General features: G+C 38.7%; 1 protein-coding gene across 2 annotated transcripts in view; it reads left to right on the top strand.

Moving 5' to 3' along the window:
• Positions 1-9654: 9654 nt before the first annotated feature.
• Positions 9655-22125, top strand: part of LOC126336442 (uncharacterized) — a 99437-nt gene continuing 86966 nt past the window's right edge. The window contains exons 1-2 of one of the 2 annotated variants that reach the window (XM_050000147.1): positions 9655-9754; positions 9847-9949. In XM_050000147.1, coding sequence (XP_049856104.1) covers positions 9927-9949 — 23 coding nt within the window. In that variant the 5' untranslated portion in view covers positions 9655-9754; positions 9847-9926. The remainder of the gene's footprint in view (positions 9755-9846; positions 9950-22125) is intronic. The other variant, XM_050000156.1, reaches the window with a different exon arrangement.

Here is a 22125-nt window from a genome sequence, read left to right as displayed (position 1 = left end):
TTGTTTCACGTAAAATGCTTCAAACTCCATCCGACTGGAGCGCCTTCATGCATAAAAACTTCCTGTTTCTTGGTCTAAACCGATAGCGGGTGCTAACCTCCACCACATTTGCAAATATGGAGAATTCTTGTGCTCTTGGATGAGTGTGAGACAGCAGTTACAGACTTATGAGAAATATGAGGAATCAGTCGAAATGGAACACCAAGCCATCAGATATCCCATCACTGTGAAAGATGAATTTAAATTTAGAGGTCGTCAACCACCTTAGGACAGTGATTGGAAATTCTCCATAACGCCGCAGAACTCTTCTAGTTTACTTATGTTGTGACTGCCTTTTATTTCAATCATCCAGTGTGTGCCAGTGTACAAAGCGGTTGCAGCAGAAAAAACAATGTTTCGAACAAGAAAACAGGGACTCTCTCTTGTGACTGACTGTGGGATATGGTCCTCCTACAGCACACACGATGAAACTTTATGCTGGTCTGTGCAAGCAACTTCGATCACTGGCCACCTGTTTGTATGGATCAATACCTGTATATTTAATAGGATCTCCACATATGCTCGATTCGATTGCACAACATCTGCAGAGCTCTCTCTTAGTTCATGTTACATTGAGTTTCAGTGACATCCAAGTTACGCATATGTCAATATTCTACAACACCAGATGTAATAAGTCCCGAAGCTGTTGATGAAATGCAACACAAGAAAGTGCACCAGGAAAGCTGGGGAAGTTTAGAATCCATGGTGGTATAGATTATCAAAAAAAAAAAAAAATGTTTCAAATGGCTCTGAGCACTATGGAACTTAACTGCTGAGGTCATCAGTCCCCTAGAACTTGGAACTACTTAAACCAAACTAACCAAAGGACATCACACACATCCATGCCCGAGGAAGGATTCAAACCTTCAACCGTAGCGGTCGCTCGATTTCAGACTGTAACGCCTAGAACTGCTCAGCCAATAGATTATCAGACAGGCATTTGCCTTGGAAGGAATGCATCTCATGTGGATCGGTATTCTGCAGAGCTTTACCAGGTAAACGTAGCTTTGTTTTATTAATGCTGATTCGTGAAAATGAGTAATCATGAGACAATGGCGAAATCTGAGACACAATGTGACACCAGGGAGGAGGCTATACAGTGATTGGTAAATGAGGTGCCTCAATGAATGGCAGATAAATTGGTTTCAGATAACAAACAAGTGGATAAAAATGAGCAGATAGAGTTGCTAAAGATATTGACTCTAGGAGTGGATCTGCCTGTTGCTAATGTTGTTTTTCCCTTTTCTGGTAGGTCGTTTGAGGATTTGTTAGCACTTGTGGAGGATTACACGTCATCGGCTAACATAGGAGGATGGTCTGATAAGCAGTTATAACAGACAGAAAGGTTATGCTTAACAGGAGAAGCGAAGTCGTTTGTATGATGCACAGAGGGTCTGTCTAAGGCATATGGGAATTAAAACAAAGATATAGGAAAGAGAACGTTGCACAGTTTTTCCATAAGGAGTTGAGTGCAGTTTCTGAAAGGCTAATGAAGCAGTAAAAGCTTCAAGGATAGAATTAGGGCCGGTCGGAGTGGCTGGAGGCTCTAGGCGCTACAGTCTGGAGCCCCGCGACCGCTGCGGTCGCAGGTTCGAATCCTGCCTCGGGCATGGATGTGTGTGATGTCTTTAGGTTAGTTAGGTTTAAGTAGTTCTAAGTTCTAGGGGAGTGATGACCTCAGCAGTTAAGTCCCATAGTGGTCAGAGCCATTTGAACCATAGAATTAGGAAACTTAATGTACATACTTACAAATGAGTTGATACAAAGTGAGGAGGTAAACGAAGTGTTGTTAGAGGAAGCCTATCAATGTGCACTTGATGCTTTCCTGAGAGGCTTAGCACAAGATGCACATTGGGAAGCCTGAAGATCTCCATGCAGCAGTTAGATTAGTACTGGATAATAGGTGAGAGGGACTGGAGAAATGTGTTCACATTGCCTGTAAAATGCTTTAATTGTGGGCATACAGGGCACGTGCAGAGGCAATGCTGCCAGCCACAGAGGGACGATGAGGATGAGTGGACCCACAACGATTTAATATAGGTAATGGTGGGGGTGGTCTGGGGAGTAAGAAGTACCCTTTAAACTGAAGAGGGAACCCCAGAGCCACCAGAAGCTGTTCTCAGTAAAGGTAAATGCAGTAAAAACCAATACAGAGGTGCAGTGTGTAGTAGTAGGTGAGATAGGTGCTAGGGAATATGACGTTTTGTTGGACGCAGGAGCAAATGTGTTAGTGGCCTAAGAGAGTTAGTAGGTAGGGGGCGTTGGAACCCTTGACGTTACTAGCAATGTGAAGTAGGGGATAGTGACTTAAAAACATTGGGGTCAGTAATGATGAACTATTCATGATCTGGTCCAGTGCGACCGATCCATCATTCATCCTTTGATTTAAAAATCACCGAACTTCCAGATGCCAGTGTGGCGGTACCTCATCTCGTTGGTAAATGAAGTTGTTCGATTCAATGGGAAAAGGAAGTTCTCAAGCATATTGAGATATTTGCTTCCTGTAATAGTGTTCTCAGCAAAGGAAAATGGACAATACACCTTTTCCCATGAAACTGCACAAAACACATTAAATTTTGGAGAGTCTCTCTCATGCTGTGCAACTTCATGTGGTTGTTCCACACCCCATATTCTCACATTATGACGGCTCACCTTGCGATTTAAATGAAATGTTGCCTCGTCACTAAACTCTAAGTGTGGAAGAAAACTGTCATCCTCCATCTTGCCAAGAACGAAATTACATAAATCCACACATTGTCTTATGTCACCGTCACGAAGAGCTTTCAGTATCTGCTTTCTGTATGGTTTCATGTGTGAACGTCGACGCAACACACGCCACACGGACACCGGGGGCATGTTGAGCTGTCCAGTACCTGTCTTATCTTTGTCAAAGACAAAAAGTCAAAGAGAAAACAAGTTAGTTAATAATTAATTTTCTTTACGACGTAGAAGCAGTCCCATTTCACTTGCAGTATCGTATTTATCTGCCAACACCAGCAAGCAACTTTCAAGTAAAATGTCTCACCTGTACAGGAATATACATGATGAACGTACGAGTACAGGTTGTAGTTAATGATTGACGAAATTTCGAAGTTTGGGTTGAGCCATGAGTCGTATATGAATAGCTAAATGGTAAGGCGACCGCTCGTGATAAGTGGGAAATCCGGATTCACGTCCCGATCCATCACAAATTTTCTTTGTCATCATTCCATTCTACAGCTGATGGTTATCCACATTCACACTTATTCAATGTATTCACTAAGTTGATAGACGTGCAGCAGAGGCAGATCACTACAGAGCAGTTGTTACACCGTGTGGAATTGTATCAGAATACAGTTCCTAGCGCCATAGTGACTCTGATTTTGACCTGCCTAGTTTTTATGTACCCAAAACATCGAACCATGCAGAAACTCAATCCAGAGATCACTCAAGTTCCCATGGACTTGATTCTCTTAACGAGGGTGAAAAATAAATGTATGAAGTTGAGCATTAATATACTAATTGCACATTAGTTAAGAATGGCAAGGCCATGCTGGACAGTGAGACAAATGGGCATTGCCAGCAGCTACCATGGGTTTGAGAGTGGGCTGTACCTGTCACCACCATCACAGAGCTCCTCATGGGACTTAGTGCAGCTCTGCCAACCTGCCATCTGCAGCTGCTGCTGCCAGCACTGAGTTCCTCATGGGATTTAACCTCTCAGTGTCAGCCGCTGTCTGATTTCTGACATGGTGCAGCAGGTCGAATCCAGCATATGGCAACCACCACGCACCACTCTAGTGAATGTGTACAGGTCTGATGGCCTGCTCCAGGTGCCACTATCGATAAAGAAGTAGCGTATTGCTGACATCATTGCTGTGACCTACAGAGGCTGCCAGTTGTCAAAAGGGGTGCTGTCAGCAGTGCAAGGTACCTTTGCAGTGTTCTCTCACCAGAGCAGAAGCTGTCGCCTGTGTTTCAAGCCGGCCAGAACCAGCAGCGTGAGGCATGTTTTGTCTTGATGAGCCATGACAAAGCATGTGCCAAAGTTTGATAAAGCTTTCTTTACTAACACCAATGTTTCCACAGGGTACTCTGGTAGGTCACCACCACCATATACTACACTGAATGTAACTGCACTTTTCACTACTGGTATGCCTGCTATGCAGGCCCAAGAAGTTGACACAAGCAGTTTCACAACACCTCATAGACACTGTACATTTTTTATCGATAAATTATTGTTAACTGTTTTTTGAGATTGACTGGACAGCTTATCACTAAAATAATAAATCGTGTTAATTCGTTAAATTGAGTAATATTTAACATAGATAGATAATTAAATTATGTATATAAAAATGACTGGATTGCATTTAATATCATAGAAATGAAATAATTACAATCAAATCTTTTCTGGGTTAGCCTCTTTTCTCAGTACTAATTGAACCTGTTACTGCAAGCAAAATCTCAACAAGGAGAATAGTTATACAGATTTGGCATGTTGTGATTTACCTACACAGGTATAGTAAACAGTTTCTAAGTTGTTTCACTTCCCAGCAATTTACCATGCAGCCTTTAGCAAAGACTTCCGTTATGAAGTTGACATTTGTCTGTAATATACTTAAATCTGATACTATATTCCATCTTTTTGTGTAGTATCACATAATCTCTCATTTGCCATTCAACACTGGGCTAAGCAGACTGACATTGTGTTGATGTTCTTTCTAATGTAAATACACTACCATTTGACAGAAACATAAACTGCAGTTGTGTTAAATTACCCTTTTATTGGAATTGAATTTGATTTCAAGTGAAATGTAGCATTACGTATCAGAAGACAGAAATATATTGTCAATTTCCATTTTACTTCAATATTTACTCTCAGCAGCAAACGCAAAATTTAATTTTCATTACACTGCAATCAGAAAGCCATAAAATTTTGCCATTTAGGCGGCAATTTGAACCTCAGCAGGGTCATACTTTAAGTTACAATGCTTTTTGATTACATTATGATATTAAAAATTATACTTTAATATCATTCAGTGGTTAAAAGCAACTGACAAAAACTATGATGAGATTCCTATCACAAAATTTAATAGTATTTAACCACTTTACAGGGGATTTATTTACATAATTGATAAAGTTCGTTTTCTGACCATAACGTTAAATATTTATGTACAGGTTTGATGTAATACCCTCTGCTGAAAATATATCTCAGCCAAATGAAATACTTCGCCCATTATGACTGACCCCAATGTTCCTGAAACATATGAGCAAGCACAGGGGTTGGGTTTGGTAGCCATTGAGAGCTCCAACGTTAGATCAATGTTGGAGCTCCTCAGGAAAGTATCAGGCAGGCCACTGTTCATGTTATTTGGCCCATTGGGGGAGGGGGAGAGGGGAGGCTCGCCCATGATTTGCAGGAGGCTCTGCCAGCAACGATTGAGCTCACTACATGCATGCCACTGTAGATTGTGGCTCATGTCAGCATGAATGACTCTTGCAGCCTGGGTTTGGAGATCATTCTTGGTTTGCACAGGTGACTGGTTGTTTTGATGAAGATGACTAGTCTTGCACCTAGGCTGGAAGCAGAGCTAGCGTTTTTCAGCATTATTATTAGAAACAACCGTTGTCCTCTAGTTTGGAGACTAGTGGAAAACTTAAACCAGAGGATTAGATGATCGAATTGGATGTGTATATACGCCAATGGGAGAGAACTGTCAGACCATCACCTCCATTAGTGGGTGAGGCGTGCACTATACATAGGAATTGGCTACTAGTGTAGTGAAGTATATGTGGCATTCATGCAAGGCTTTTTTTAGGATAGAGAAATCTCTAGACAGGCTTGATAAGATATGTTCTGATTTCAGTCAGGGAAAAATATCATCTGTATTAGCTAAAGGCAGTAGCATTCGTCTTAGTAAAGAGCAGAAATAAATGTTAATACAGTATTAGTTAACTGCAGTAGAGTTAATGGAATGGTCTCAGAACTAGACTTGCTTATAAATGTAATACTTTCAGCATAATGTTTGCTACAGAAAGTTGGCTTAAACCAGATGTTAATAGCAGTGAAATTCTAAATTATGGCTAGAATATATTTAGCTAAGCTATGTAGAATTCCAATGATGGAGGTGTGTCTGTAGCTATATATACTACTACTAATAATATCTAGTGAGCTGTGAGATTCTGAATGGAAATCATTAGGCTGAAGATAAGAGTTAAACTTGGATGAAACTTGGTAATCAGATGTTTTTACACATGTCTACCTAAGGAGCAGCAGTGGCGAATCATTTTAGGGAAAAGTTGCAGATCGTGTTGTAATATGAAGAGGAGATTTCACTTAGCAACTATAGATTAGGAGATTCAAGGTATTGGGATAGGTAATAGGGATATGAAATTGGGTCAAATTTTTCTAAATGTCTTGTCCGAAAATTACCTTGAGCAGATAATCAGAGAACCTACTTGCAAAGGCAAAGAATTAGATCTCCTGGATTCCAACAGACTTGAATTATTCAACTTGGTACATGTAGAACATGGAAACAGTGATAATAAGGCCTTTATGGCATCACTGAATGTGATTATAATTAGAAATGTAAAGAAAAGTAGGTAGTTATTTCTGCTTAGCAATTGAGATACGAGTGGTCAACATGAAACATCTCCAGAATTGAAAATGTTGAGTATATACAACAAAGTTGTGAGGGATTGAAAAGACCTGCTGTGGTTGGACAGTCGCTTTAGGAAACTGCTTTGAAAGCAGAGAGAGCTTCACTGCAAGTTTAAATGTAGCAAAACTCATGTACGCAAACAAAAACTAAATGAAGGCAAAATTAGCGAAATGAGAGTCATGCATGTAGTATCCAATGAATTTTTAAGTAAAATTTTACCTACTAATGTAATAGAAAATCCAAAGATGTTTTGGCTTTACGTTAAATCAGTAAATGGACCGAAACTATATGTCTACATACTCTGTGACTACAATGGCATTGAATTGGGAGATGACAGAGAGAAGTTCGTAATATTAAATTCCTTTTTCCAAAACCGTTTCACTGAAGAAGATCGTAATTGTGTGACCTGTCACATGAACATTATTGTGACCACAAGATAGAAAATCAACTGAAAACGTTCAACAGAGAAAAGACAACTGGACTGATGGTATACTTGGCTCATGTTTGCGAAGACTGTTCGAAAGTATTCGCTCCTTTTCTAACAGCTGTGTACCACAGATCACTGTCAGAGCGATATGTTTCTAACGACTAGATCAAAAAAGCACAGGTCATTCCTGTTTTCAAGTGGAGTTGTCAGACAGGTGCATGTAAGTATAAGCCTTTATCTTTGATGTCAGTATTTTGTAGGATTGTGGAACATGTTCATGTGTTATGACATTTCTGGAAACCAAAAATTAGCATGGATTCCAAAAATAAAGGCTGTATGAAACCCAATTCCCTCAGTTCTTATACGAGAACCAGAAGGCAGTAGATAAGAGTGCCCACATTAATACAGTGTTCATTGACTTTCAGAAGGCTTTCGGTACAGTTCCACACTGATGGCTAATGAACGAAATACGAGGGTATGCAACACGAGACAAGCTGAGTGACTGAAATGAGCAGTTTCTAGCAAACAAAATACAGCATGTCATTCTTAATGAAACGAAATCCTTACAAGTACCTTTGGGCATATCCCAGGGGAATGATGCAAGACATTCACCAGCATACTGTACTTGAACTACCTAGTGGATATAGTCAGAATTTTCATGAGGGTTTTCACAAATATACAGAGAAGCTCCAACACTAGGAAATCGTAACAAAATGATGGGATATCTGCAGAGAATCGATGCTTATTGCAAAGATCTGCATCATAAAAAAGAAATTAATTGCCCATAAACAGTCAGAAAGATGCATTATTGTAAGGTGCAGTTTGATAACATTTTCCTACATGACGATGTTTGACTTGCTCCCCCCCCCCCCCTCCCCCACCCTTATATCTTCCATGCCACATTGAGCTCTTGGTGATACTCTCAAAAGAAACCCAAATTTAGCAAATGTGGAAATTGAACTTTTTTCCTTTTAAAGTAAGTCCTGCATATGCAATCCTCTGAAACGAAAACAAATGTCAGGATCTTATTCAGTGCCAAATATTAAAATAATTAAAATTCATTTTTTTAAAGTAATGCATGGCTTTATGTATAGTTGTAACATCAGTAAGAAAGTCCGATCTATTAAACTGAGAAGAAAGCATAAAATATAGACTTTCTGTTATTTTTTTAGTTTATCGGAGGAATTTCTTAAGTCTATAATTAATAAATTATTTTACTTTCCACTGTAAAATATGAGATAAAAACAATCATCGAATTTTAAATCAAAATTTTAAGCATACTGTGAGTTAGGTGTTACATGTGAAGAAAACTCACACATAAATTGTAATATACTGAAATAATATTGCAGTAGTTGTTAATGTAAGGCAAGGGGTGAAATTCGACACAGTTAGATTGGGACTTAATTGAAAAGTTTATATTTCTAAGACATTCATACTAATTAGGAGAACATTACTGCTGAAGTCAGAAGCAGATCATAAACACACAGTCACAATTATTTTGCATGTGGCTCGTTTGCCAAGCCATGTTTACTGGAATGGTTTTGCTTTTGTTCTCAAATGCTTTCACTCTTGTTAATTTTCGCTAGTATTTGTGTTACTGTACACCCTGCACACAGATACTGCTTTTGGGTACATCTGACACACCTCGCAGCATAGTGCTCCGCTTGGCCACTTGTGTCGCTCGGTCCTTAAAATGGCTTTAATTACTGCATAATTACGTGATAGCAGAATATTAATTGGAAGCAGCCACATCCATTACATACCCGGGAGTATGCTTAAAGAGCGACTCAATGTGGAGCGACCACATTAAACTAAATGTAGGTAAGGCATACACCAGGCTGAGTTTCACTGGAAGTCTTCTCAGGAAGCGCAGTCCATTGACAAACAAGGGAGCTGCAAAAACTCGCATTCGACCAATATTTGAATATTGGTCATCAGTGCAGAATCTGTACAATAGGATTAATAGAGGAGATAGAAAAGGTCCAAAGAAAAAGAGCACATTTCTTCACAGATTCATTTAATAAGCGCAAAAGCTTCGCAGAGATTCTCAGTGCACTCCAGTGACAGACACAACAAGAGAGGCATTGAGCATCACAATGTGATTTACTTTTCAAATGTGAGAGCATATGTTCCTAGAAGAGTCAGTTAATATACATCTTTCCCTGTGTGTATCTCGCGAAAAAACAATGAAAATAAAATAAGAGAGATCAGAATTCGCATGGCTAACCAACAACTGTTCTTCCCACAGATCATTTGCGATTGTAATAGACAAGTGAGGAAGTTCCAGAGGTACCCTAAGATACAACCCTAAAGCGTCTGCCGGAGTACAGATGTAGATGTTGGTGTAGAATGCAGAATGAGAGCAGATACACCTAGTGCCTGTTACTGAAGCTCATGGATGGTGGTGCGGAATGAAAATCAGGCCAATAACTTAAAACGATTTTTAAGTTTTCTATCTGTTACACCAACTAACTTGACAGTGAGCCAGTAGGGGGGTTCCATAGCCAGTTCATTGGCTCCTGTGGTTGGGGGGTGGATGTGCGAGTTTTTGTTATCTGTGGAAAAACGTCGTGAGTGGTCTTCCGTCATTGTTCACTGCCGCCAACCGGATCGATTGACCTGGGTTATTTTGCAGTGTGCATTATCTGTGAGTATACGTCAACTTGTTTGACATTGTTGTTGCAGTGGTGGTGTGTGTGTATTTACATTCATTGTAGTGATGTCATTATCGTGTTTTAGGGTGTAGCAGTTCTGTATTCGCTGGTGTAGACACAGTAAAAGCAGGAAATATTTTACAAGTATTATCAAATTTAAAATATATGCTCAAAACAAAGATATACAGGTAGGAAATTACTGTGTCTCACAATAACATGTAGATGAATAGTAGTAGTAGTAGTAGTAGTAGTTTATTCATCCAGAGACAGAGTACATTGCATGGATTTCGCCAAAAAATACATAGTATATATATATATATACACACACACACACACACACACACATATAGGGCGAACAATACTATACAAAATACAGATGTGCATAGTAGACTATACAACATCAGACCACATTGAAATAGCACGTACAACTTTGATTTTTTACATTGATGTATGAGAAAGACTTTTTACATAGAATACACAGTTGATATTTAGATATAACACATATAAATAAAGCACTTTTGTACATATTATTTATTTAGATCATAGCAACAGTCAGATAAAAAATACTATTGGCATAGAGTGCATAAATATAATTGTTTAGTATGAAGCTATTCCAGGTATTCTTTTACACTATAATAGCAGTTGGTCATTAAAAATTTCAATACTGCTTCTTTAAATGAAGACAAGTTTTTATTTCTTTTATCTTTCCCGGTAATTTGTTATACAATCTGCTTCCTTCTATGTTTGTTTGTTTCTGCGCCAAAGCCTTGTTAACTCTTTTTATATGAATGTCATAACACTTTCTTGTGTTGTAAGTATGTAGATCCGAATTGGATTGGAAATTGTTAATATTTCTTCTTACATTAATTATACTTTTCTGTATATAGAGGCACAGTAGGGGTAGAATATTCAGCTGTTTAAATAATTGCTTTGAAGGAGTTAGCCTAGAACTGTTGGTAATTATTCTAACAGCTCGTTTTTGTAGAGTGAAGATGGTTTTGAGATTTTTCTTACTATGACCCCAGAAGGCGAGGCCATAGGTAATAGCAGAATGTATATAAGCAAAGTAAACAGTTCTGCTACATTCCCTACTACATACAAAACTAATAACACGTAAAGCAAAGCAAGCGGAACTTAACTTATGCAACAGATTCAGGATATGGGATTTCCAGTCTAAATTTTCGTCTATATGTACACCTAAGAATTTTGTGGTAGCAACTCTCACAATTTCTTTATTTTGTATTCTGAGATCTAGATCAGAGTGTGACTTTGCTTTCCTGTAATGGATATAATTAGTTTTAAAGATATTTATGGTTAATTTGTTCACTTCAAACCAATTTTGCAAATATTCTATAACTCTGGTTGCAGATGTTGGCAATACCCGGTTTATGTCAGTTATTACAATGTTTGTGTCATCCGCAAACAGGGTTATATGAGTACCATTTAGTGGAATCTTGATATCATTTATGTAAAGAAGAATTAGGAGAGGTCCTAGAACATTCCTCTGCAGTACCCAAACTGGCACAGTCTGAATATTCGATCTGTAAACAATACCTTGGTTTTTACTGTTTGTTGTTGCAATTTCTACTACCTGTTTCCTATTATGGAGATATGACTGAAACCACTTTTTAGCTACTCCTCATATACCGACATATTCTAATTTGTCTAGCAGGATATCATGTTGGACAGTATCAAATGCCTTCGAGAGGTCCAAATTAATTCCTATTGTACTATTGTTCTTATCTAGCCTCGTTATAATATTTTCAATGAATTGGGTGATGGCTGACTCTGTACTCATTCCTTTGCGAAAGCCGTGTTGGTTTACAGACAATAGATTGAATTTCTCGAGGTAATTTGTAATTCTTTTTTTCATGACTGTCTCTATTACTTTTGAAAATACCGATAATAAAGCTATTGGTCTATAGTTTCCCATTTCATGTATATTGCCCTTTTTATACAATGGTTTTACTTTTGCAATTTTTAATCATTGTGGAAAGACACCTTCTGAAAATGATATGTTTATGATGTGTGTGAGTGGGTCTGATATGACACTAGCACATCTCATCATGACTGAGCAAGGTATCTCGTCAATCCCTGAGGACATTTTATTCTTCATTGTTTTTATTATTCGATTAACTTCCAATTTGTTCGTGGGAGGTAGCAATAATGAATTAAGACTTTGTTCTTCTGGGATTGATGTTCTACTAATCTTAGAACAATTTTTACTGAGATTGATTGGACTATTTATGAAGTAGTCATTAATGTAATTTGCTAAAGTAAGATTTCTGACTAGCACACCTTGATCATCTTTTAAAACAAAGTCATCTGGATTTCTAACATTTTTGCTTGAGCCTATTTCTTTTTTTACTACATTCCATATAGCTTTCGATTTGTTTGCTGACCCAGCAATTACACTGTCATTGTGCATTGTCTTGGCTTTTTTGATCACCTTCCTGTAAATTTTCTTGTATGTCTTAACATAATCTGTGAAGTGTTCATCTTTGTTATCTTTTTTGAGTTGACTGATATGTTTTAGTGTTTGACTAGATGCTCTAATAGCAGGTGTTATCCACTTTCTTGTGTTCCTGGGCATGACATTGATCTTTGTGAGCTTTTTTGGGAAACATGAATGTACTAGAAAAAGCATTGAAAGATTCCTCGGTTGTTGTTTGTGCAAAGACATCTTCCCAGGTTTCATTAGCTAACAACTGGATGAAAGTATTCACTTTTTCTGTATAGAAGTGCCTTTTCTATCCCCACTTATATTTTACTGCCTTGGGGATAGAGTAATTTATGTATGTTAATAGTGTATTGTGATCCGAAAGACCTAAGTTTACGTTTATTGGCTCAGTGATACCATTCTCCATATTTGTGAAAATATTGTCTAGAAGAGAAGATGGCAGTTCGGTTATTCTGGTGGCATCTGTAAAGAGTGGTTTCATGTGGAAGCTGCTGAGTATACTCAAAAGCTGTCTGTTTAATGCTGCTTCTATTTCTTTGAAGAATATGTTGTTGTCACCCAGTGGAGATCTATATATTGTAATGACAACTAGTTTTTCACTCTTCTCCTCAGTTTTTAACTCTATGGCACATGATTCAAAATGTTTTTCTATATTTAGATGGTCCAATTCTGTTTTCACTTTGAACTGCAGTCCTACTCTAGAGTAAATGCGTACCCCACCATTTTTAAAAACACTTCGGCAATAATGTGATGCTAAATTAAACTTGCTTATATTTATGAGACTTAATTCACTAGCCTTGCACCAGTGTTCAGATAAACAAATACAAGAGACATCAGCAAGATTATTTAAAGCTACATCTAGATCTAGTACTTTGTTTCTGATGCATTGAATATTCTGACACATTATCCTGACTGTTTTGCAAGTATTTTTTCTTTTGTCATTACCTGGTAATGTGCTGCTTTTTCCATAGTAGTTGTGACTTATCTGCAAATTTTCTTGCTGATTTGTCACAATCTTTTCCTTTTCTTTGTCTGAAGCCATAAAAAATCCTTATTTAATGATGTCGATGTACCTTGTCTTTGACTCCTCCTTAGGCAGTGTTGTGTTGCTGCAACTGTTGATGGTTTTGTTGCTGCAGCTACTGTTGTTGTTGGTTCTGTTGCTGCTGTTGTTGCTGCTGCTGTTTCTGTGGCCAGAGGTGGTGGTTGTGGTTGTGGTGCTGACGGGATTCTTCGTGCTGTTGCTGCCTTTGATTCTTTTATTGGCACTATTTCTGTTGATGTTGGGTCTGTTGTTGTAGTATCTGTTGGTTTTGCTGTTGTTTCCTTCGAAGGTTTAGTTGCAGTTACTGATTGTGGTTTGACCATTTGTGGTAATTTTACTGCTGCTAATGGTGATGATTTTGTTGTTGCTGTTGCTTCTGTTGTTGTTGCTACTTGTGATGAACCTGCTGTTATTGATTTTTGTGGTGCTACTGTTACTGTTGTTATTGGTGCTGCAGGTGTTTGCTGGTGCCTTTTGATTTCATCCAATACTTTTTGTGCTACAATTTTCTTCCCTAGGCCATTCAAGTGAAGGCCATGAGAAGTGTGGAATCTCCAACCAATGCCACTAATATCAACAACACAAATGTTTTCGAATTGACTGCATATACTGGAAAAACTCTCATTAGCAGCACTAATCTCTTTGTTCACACAAGACCAGCGTGGCAGATCATAGCGATGTTGAATGTTGACAAAGAGAATGTTTGTATGAGACAAAAGAGCCAGATGCTTTTTCAATTCTGAGCAGGCTTTAGAGGTTTCATTTTTATATACATCGTTAGAGCCACCAAACAAAGTTACAAAGTCTTTTGAAGTCAACTTGATAATTTCATCAGTGTAAACATTCTTAATGACCTCCAAAAGGGAAGCCCCAGGCTTGACATAATTCGTAGATTTCACAACTGATGCCTCATTAACAAAAGAGGCTATTCCACGCCCGTGGCTATCAGCTAGAATGTGCAGTTTTCCCATGTGATTATGTACTTTTTGCTGTGACCTAGGCATATGTTGACATGAATTGCGTGTAGGCCTATTCAGGGGAGCAGCACCGGCTGGAACATGTACCTGCGTATTTTCAAAAATATTTTCTGAAGCACTATCATCACTTATTTTGCTTAGCACTTCGTATCAGTTTCGTAATTGAATAGATGGGTTTAGTATGGCCCTGTAGGCATTGGTATCATATTTCCTTTCTGACGATGAATTTTCGTGTTTTTTTGGCGACGGATCAACTTTTGTACACCAAGAACGGATCTTTGTTTCGCATACGCCATTACTGCCTACTCTCCCGTACTTTTTACACAAGTTATGACTTATATTTTTGCTACTATAGTTAATGGTTCCGGAGTGGAGTTCACTGTGCGATTTATTTATGCCCGTTGTGTTCAGTTGCTGGGATTTGTTGCACTCGTGTTGTAAAAATAGTAGTGGCAGCTCCTGTTATGGGGAATTTAAAATATTCGTCATAAAGGAAAGTATGCCATTAGGAGATTGCATTTTGTCACAGGGTATATCTGTAACAAATACGCAAATGTATCCAAACAGTCTCACCGATGTACACGATATTGTTATTCTTTCGGACATTCAACATTGAGAAGTGTGATGCATTCTGTGTACGTTTTATATTTATGTATTAAAAATTGTATTACAGATTGATTATCAACGTTTTTCCACTTGAGATATGTTCAGCTTCTATTAACGAATACTGCACATATATTGAAAAACGTACCGGACCCCTGTTATCAGTGTTACTTTTACGTGGCCTGCTAATGAGGGTTGTTGTGCATTCCAATCAGTGGACTGTTTTTATCATTTAGAAAAGCGCTTCACATCTCATTTTTGCACCATGAATGAATACGGCTTTCGGTATAGGCTACAAATTAATTGTTGGTAGTGACGAATGATGCTAATGTAAAACAGCATTGAGTTCCACTGTAATCATCTGAACAGAACATGAAATATTCAAATTTCTTGAATTTACTAAAACGTGTAGGTAGTTTAAAAGTAGCAATGACTTCCAGCAACATAAATAGTTTTGCAAGTAACCGTAAAATGTTTAGGTACAGGGAGGGATTTATTGGTGACAAACTCTTTCTATTCCAATGACGAATTTTCTAGTAGTGAAACAAGTACTAACAAAGAGATAGAGGGGCTGGCCAGTACTTACCTCAGCTCAGTACAGCCGATAGAAACACAAAAAACAACCGAAAATTTAAGTTCCTAGCTTTCGGAATAAATGTTCCTTCATCAGGGAGGAGAGAGGGGAAAGAAAGGGAAGAAGGGAAAGTGGATTTAGTTACTCACAACCAAGGTTATGAAGCAACAGGGAAAGGAAAACAGGGAAGGTAGCAAGGATGGAGGCATGGTTGTCAGAGGGAAGCCAAAGATATTCTACTGCAGGTAGAGAAGAAGAGAAGTAGAAGAAGAGAAGTAGAATATCTACTGCAGGTAGAGAAGAAGAGTAATTTTTGTCTTGAACGCTTTGGTTAGGTCTACCTGTTTTGACAAGAAGTCCCCATTCCAAACCTCTGAGACTATTAAAGATGTGAGGTGTCATGAAAATCCAGTGTGGCAGCATTTCATTAAATAGGAATAATTAAATTTTGTTACAGACTTGCTGGTATAAATCATTAATTACTATAGTTATTTGGTAATAGAAAATCTCAAAATCAACATTAATGCTACTGCAGAAAGAAAATACAGTGAAATTCAGTGTTTCAAATCAATATATTAATATTAAAAATATTTAGTGAAAACTCATACTTTTATATTTTTTTCTTATTGTGCAGAGTCAGTGCCTTCTTAAAAAAAAAAAAAAAAAAAAAAAAAACAAAAAAAAAAAAAAGAACTGCCAGATCTTGCTACATCTTAATTGTATTCCTACCCTAAAGAAGAAAACTTGAAATTGTTGCCAAAAGGAAGGGTGTTTTGTTGTTATGACATTGAAAATTGATGTAATGCATTAGTCTTATTCTTTACCTCTGTAAAGCTCTTCAGGTCATTATGTGCGCACACACACACATTAACAAAATTAAGATCTGAAATTCTAATAATGTTGAATAATATTTGCTTTAACAAGACCAGCATATAAATTATTGATATTTTTAAAAACTTTCTATCTGTAAATTGTCGTCTTTATGAAAAAAAAATTCCTTTCATGCTTTCACTGCTGCATTATGTTCACTCATTCCATTAAAATTATGACTATATTTCTCTTCTCTCTCAATAGTACACACAGCAAGGCTAGTGAGCCTACTTTGTCCGATAAGTGCTCTGATGAATGAAAATACGATCTTCAGTTTGTTAAAGGATCTACCACATCTAACAGTGAAGACACTGACCATCAACAGTACTGGTAATTGGGTAGTTACTCTTACACTTTGGAAGACAATGAAATGCAAGAGTTCTTTTTCTTCATAATAGTATGAAGTAATTGTGGCTTGATAGCAGTATCCTGAAGTCCAACATTTCTGGATCATAGTACAGCCTTCCTGTGTCGAGAAGAAACCATGACTTTTTGTCCATTTGTAATTCATTGATGAGAACCGTACTTTCATTTTTGCGTGAAAAAGTCCAGCATTCCTTGTATCCCTCTTTCCATTTCTTGCTCAGTCTGCATCTCTGGTCTTCAACTATCCATCGACTTACTTCATCTGATGCTCCTTGCATTGTTGACATCTCATTCTTCGCATAGGTCTCATTCTTCCTGAAGTAGCTTACCCACTTACTTGTTTGTTTCTTTACAGAAATTGCCATGAGGAGCCCTCACATCATGTACAAAGCCATGGAAATTCATGAAAGTATCTTTTAGCTTTTTTGAACTTTTTTGTAGAATCCCAGCAGTGAGTGAATCATAGCTCAGAGTGTGGTTGCCCGTTGACTTCCATCAGATCTGCTTTTCTGAATCTCATAATTATTGCATCATGCCTTTCAGAAATTTAACTGTCTTTACACGATACTTCTAATGGGATGTACTGCTTCTCTTTTTGCACTCCACTTGGTCCCACTTTCAGACATAATTCCGAGCACAGCTTAAGTGTCTCTCAGCACACCACTGAGCTAGAAAAGGAATGCTGGAGCACTTGCATAGCTCCGAGGAATAGTGTCATAGTCACATCTTGCTTGGCTGAATGCCCACCCACTAAATTCAAAGAGTGGGTAAGTCAATCCACAAAGATAGCTAGATTATTTTTGCCCTCAATCCTATGGTTAACTCCGTTCTTTTGATGAGTTACCACTTCAGCATTGTCATTGCACTTTGGCCTAGAATCTTTCATTCCATCCTCTACCAGTTGACACAGGGTGTCATTCACAAGGCTTTCTGGCTTATTTTGATGATAATAAAAAAAAAAAAAAAAATAAGGAAAGACTCGGCAAGATATATGATCTTATCTTTAAAATCTATGCCCATATGTATGACAGCTTTCGGTATCTGCTCACGATACACCCAAACAGTTGTTAAGTTGTGCAAAACCTTGTAGTATTTGGCTTTATATATCTTACTGAGTATATTAAATAATTTAACTGGCTAGATAAAAAATTCTACTCACCAAACGGCGGCAGAACACACACACTAAAGACGTTTGTAATTGGCAAGCTTTCTCGAGCCAGTAAATCTTTCTTGAGACTTTCCTTCTCATCCCGTGCGGTAAGTCTCCCTTGACCCGTGGTTCTGGGTGATTTTCTCGAAATCTACCCCTTTCCCTGGGCCTCTCCAGTTCTTTTCCTTCACCCCTCTTCTTTCCCCGTAAACCCTTCTGCCTGAAGAATGAGCTACTGGTTGCGAAAGCTGGCCAATTACAGCCGTCTTTTATGTGTGTGATCTGTTGCCGCTTGGTGAGATTTTTTTATCTAGTCTGTTAAATTGTTACTGAGTAGACGTGAACAGCACATGACATCAGATGAATGAGCTTGTTTCGAAGAAGCAAGAGTTAATAAGGTGTGGGTAAGGTATGGTGCCTGATTGTTATTGCATTTGGATGAGGTGTTCTTTCATGACAGGATCAAAATTGGTGTGTAGATTTTATAGACGAAGAAGGTTTCCTGCTCTGGAGATGTAATTGTCTCCATGTAGTTGTGCTCTATATTCATACCAACTCAAATTTTGCATTGCCTGGTATTTTACACATGAATGAGCCTTTTTAAGATGATGCACAATTTTCCCTTTGTGTTGTCAATGTCATTTTGTAGTACTCTGTCACTCAGTCTTCACTAGTCCTATGATATTTCTTTCATATTATATCCACTGTATGAAGCATTCACAATGGTCGATTGCATTTTCATGACGGCCCATTCTTTCATGTGCTTCCCAATGCACACAACTCACCTTAGGCTGTCAAGAAAGTGAGAGGTCTATTTTAGCTCAAAAGACAAACATCCAAATACTGGAATGTTGGGCACAGAATATAACCATTAACACACCCCTTCATTGTTAAAACCAATGTCCAGTTTCCTCTTGAACCAGTATTTGCTCATTGATCAGTTGTTTGCTGTATGAAATTGTTCTTCAGAGTTTCAAAGAGTACTTACAATCGTACTTCACAACTTCAATTCTTAGTTTCTCAGGCAAAATTTCTTCTCTGGTCTCTTGTTAAACATCGAGTTCTGTGTCTTGCTCTAGAAGCAAATTTGATTGCATACATTGAACTTTTCCAGGATTTTTGACATTAGACTCTTGTATCTATTCAGCTATTGGGGATTCTTTGCATAATAAGAATCTGCCTCCAGTGAACTTGCCCACGGTCTTGTTGCCATTTTAAGTCAAAGTGTCTTCACAACTGTACGCATCCAAATGCAGTTTGCTGTAGGCTTACCTTGTAGCTTCAGACGTGCAAGTTCAGAAGAATTCACTAATGGTTTTCAAAAAGTCAAGACATACCGCTGATACATATTTGCTTTACTGTCTCCAATTCTCACCTCTTCTGTCCATTTTTTCCACTTTCCTTTTTGTGTAGACCAATATCTGCTGGAGGGGAAAAAAGTGACACACGAAATGATATAAAATTAGCCATACCCAGACAACCACATATTTCTTCGCAATATTGTAGAAATATGACAACTAGTTCACTTGCAGCATATTTTCAGGTTGTTTTCATTGCAAAATAGGGAAAAAATCCAAAATAATTCTCAAGATTTTAGCACAAGAGGAAAAAAAGTATCACACTGTCAATTCTATTAGTCACCAAATCATGAGCTGATGAGTAGGGAACTCATTTTCACCCAGTAAAAAAATGCATGTCAATTGCTGCACTGAATACATTAAAATATACATATAATATTTTCATTTGAGTTATTAGATGGGTATACAGTTTAATGTGGTGCTAATTGACATCTTTCTCATACCCAGAGAATTTTCAGATGGGAAGATTAGGGGAAGTGCTGTAAAAGATCACAGAACTAACTGGAAATCAAACCCATAACCTATAGAATTACAGCCTTGCACTTGTATGTTGTGCTACTGAGATGCACGACATACAAGTGCTATAAAACCAGTTCTAAAATACAAAAAAGAAGTGATTTACTCAGTTGCAAACTTCACATATTCACTACCTCCAAAAATGACAGCACTAATGATACGCACACTAGTTGAATAAGAGCAATCACGGTTTTATAACAAATATAAAATATGTGTACCTTCTACCACATAACTTCTTAGTGTCAGGCAACAATGCACTTCCTCCCTGCAGCTTGATGAGCCTCATGCTAGTTAATGATGTGCAGGATACTTCTGTTGTAGTCATGCCACAGTTTGCCTCTTTATTTGGTTATCAAGATTGATACAATAGCAAAAAGGTGTATCTAAACATTTTAGGATTTTATTCGGTTTAATACAGTCCAAAACATTGGACAGCTTGCAATCTAAATTCACTCTGCTTGCAATAGTTTTGTGATTTGGCAGAAATGGTCAATGAGAAGTAAGGAGGAGGCTGGACAGGGAGGGAAAGGGATAGCACGTTAGGAGTGGGGGAGGGTGTGTGCTGCTCGTGGAAGCATAGGGGGATGTTGTGAGGATTGAGTAGGACTACTAGGTGCAGTGGGGTGGTTTGGGGGAGGGGGGGCAGTACACAAGGAGAGACATATGATGCAGTGGTGTGGTTTGGGGGGGGGGGGGCAGTACACAAGAAGAGACATAAGATATACTGCAGGGAGAGTTTACACCTGCACAGCTCAGAAAAGCTAATTTTGTAGAAAGGATACAGATGGTGCAGGCTGTGAAGCAGTCATTGAAGTGAAGCACATTGTATTCGGCCACATGTTCAGCAACTGGTGCTCCAGCTGTCTCTTGGCCACAGTTTGTGGTGGCCATTCATGTGGATGGATGACTTGTTGGTTGTCATGCCTACTTAGAAAACAGCACAGCAGTTGCAGCTTAGGTTGTAAAACACGTGTCTGGTTCCTGATGCTTGTGAACAGACTGGAGTAGGTGGTGGTGGGAAGACATATGGGATGGGTCTTGCTTCTAGGTCTGTTGCAGGAATATGAGGCAAGGGGTTGTTGGGAGCAGGTGTGGAGAAGGGATGGACAATGATTCGCAGGTTCATTGGGCAGCAAAATACCATTGTGGGAGGGGTGGGAGAGGTAGTGGGTAGGATATTCCTCATTTCAGGGCACAATGTGGCAATTCAAACACTGATGGAGAATGTGATACATTTGCTCCAGTCATGGGTAGTCACAATGGGAGTGCTCCAAAATGGTTGGACAGTGTGTGTGTGGGGGGGGGGGGGGGAGATTGTAGGTGGATAGAGAGATGAGGCATGGGTGACCTGCTTCTGTAGAAGGTTGGGAGGGTAATTTAGGTGTGTGGAAGCCTCATTGAGTACTGTGATATATATGGAGAGTGACTGTTTGTCACTTCGGAATGGCTGTGGCCGGCTAGGTTTAATGGGAGAGACTTCTTGGTGTGGAATGGGAAGCAGTTGTCGAAATGCAAGTATTGCTAGTGGTTGGTGGGACTGATATGGATGCAGGTATTGATGTAGCCATCTTTGAGATGTTGGTCAACATTGAGGAAGGTGTCTTTTTGGGTTTAGGAGGAATGGGTGAAGCAAGTGGGGAAGAATGTGTTGAGATTCTGTAGGAATGTGGATAGGGTGTCCTCAGTCCAGGTCAGAATTGTCAATGAATTTGAACTAGGTGAGAGGTTTGGGATTTGTGGTGGTTAAGGAGGATTCCTCTAGATGGTCCATGAATAGGATGGCATAGCATGGTGTCATGTGGGTGCCCATTGCTGTACCACAGATTTGTTTGTAGATGATGCCTTCAAATGTGAAGCAATTTTGGGTGAGGGTATAGTTAATAATGGTGACCAGAAAGGGGGTTGTATGTTTGGAATCAGCTGGGCATTGGGAAATTTGGTGTTCAACAGTGTAAAGATCATGAGAATTAGGAATTTTAGTGCAGAGAAAAGTGGAATCATTAGTGGTGAACAGGGTGCTGTGTGGTAAAGGAACAGGAACTGTGGAGAGTCAGTGAAGGAAATGGTTAGTCTCTCTTATTTAGGAAGGTACGTTAAGGGTAATAGGCTGAAGGCGTTGGTCCATAAGAGAAGACATTCTCTCAATGGGGACACAGTAACCAGTCACAGTGGGGTGTCCTTGGTGGATGAGTTTAGGGGCTTTTCGGATGCATGTAGAAAGTAGGAATTCAGGGAATGGTAGACATTAGAAGAGATTTAGAGATTCAGATGAGAGGTTCTGGGATGAGGAGAGGGTGGAAATCCTGTTGGATTTATGGAATGGGGTCACTGTGGCAGTGTTTGTAGGTGGACAAATCTGACAGCTGGCAGAGTCATCCTGTTAGGTAATCCCTGCAGTTCCAAACCTATGTTTGAGGGGTGGGATTATAAGATCAGGATCAGTT

This window comes from Schistocerca gregaria, chromosome 1 (assembly GCF_023897955.1).
Source record: "Schistocerca gregaria isolate iqSchGreg1 chromosome 1, iqSchGreg1.2, whole genome shotgun sequence".
In the NCBI taxonomy this organism is placed as follows: domain Eukaryota; kingdom Metazoa; phylum Arthropoda; class Insecta; order Orthoptera; family Acrididae; genus Schistocerca; species Schistocerca gregaria.
The sequence above is the reverse complement of the archived record's forward strand: the minus strand, read 5'-3'. Positions and strand labels throughout refer to the sequence as shown.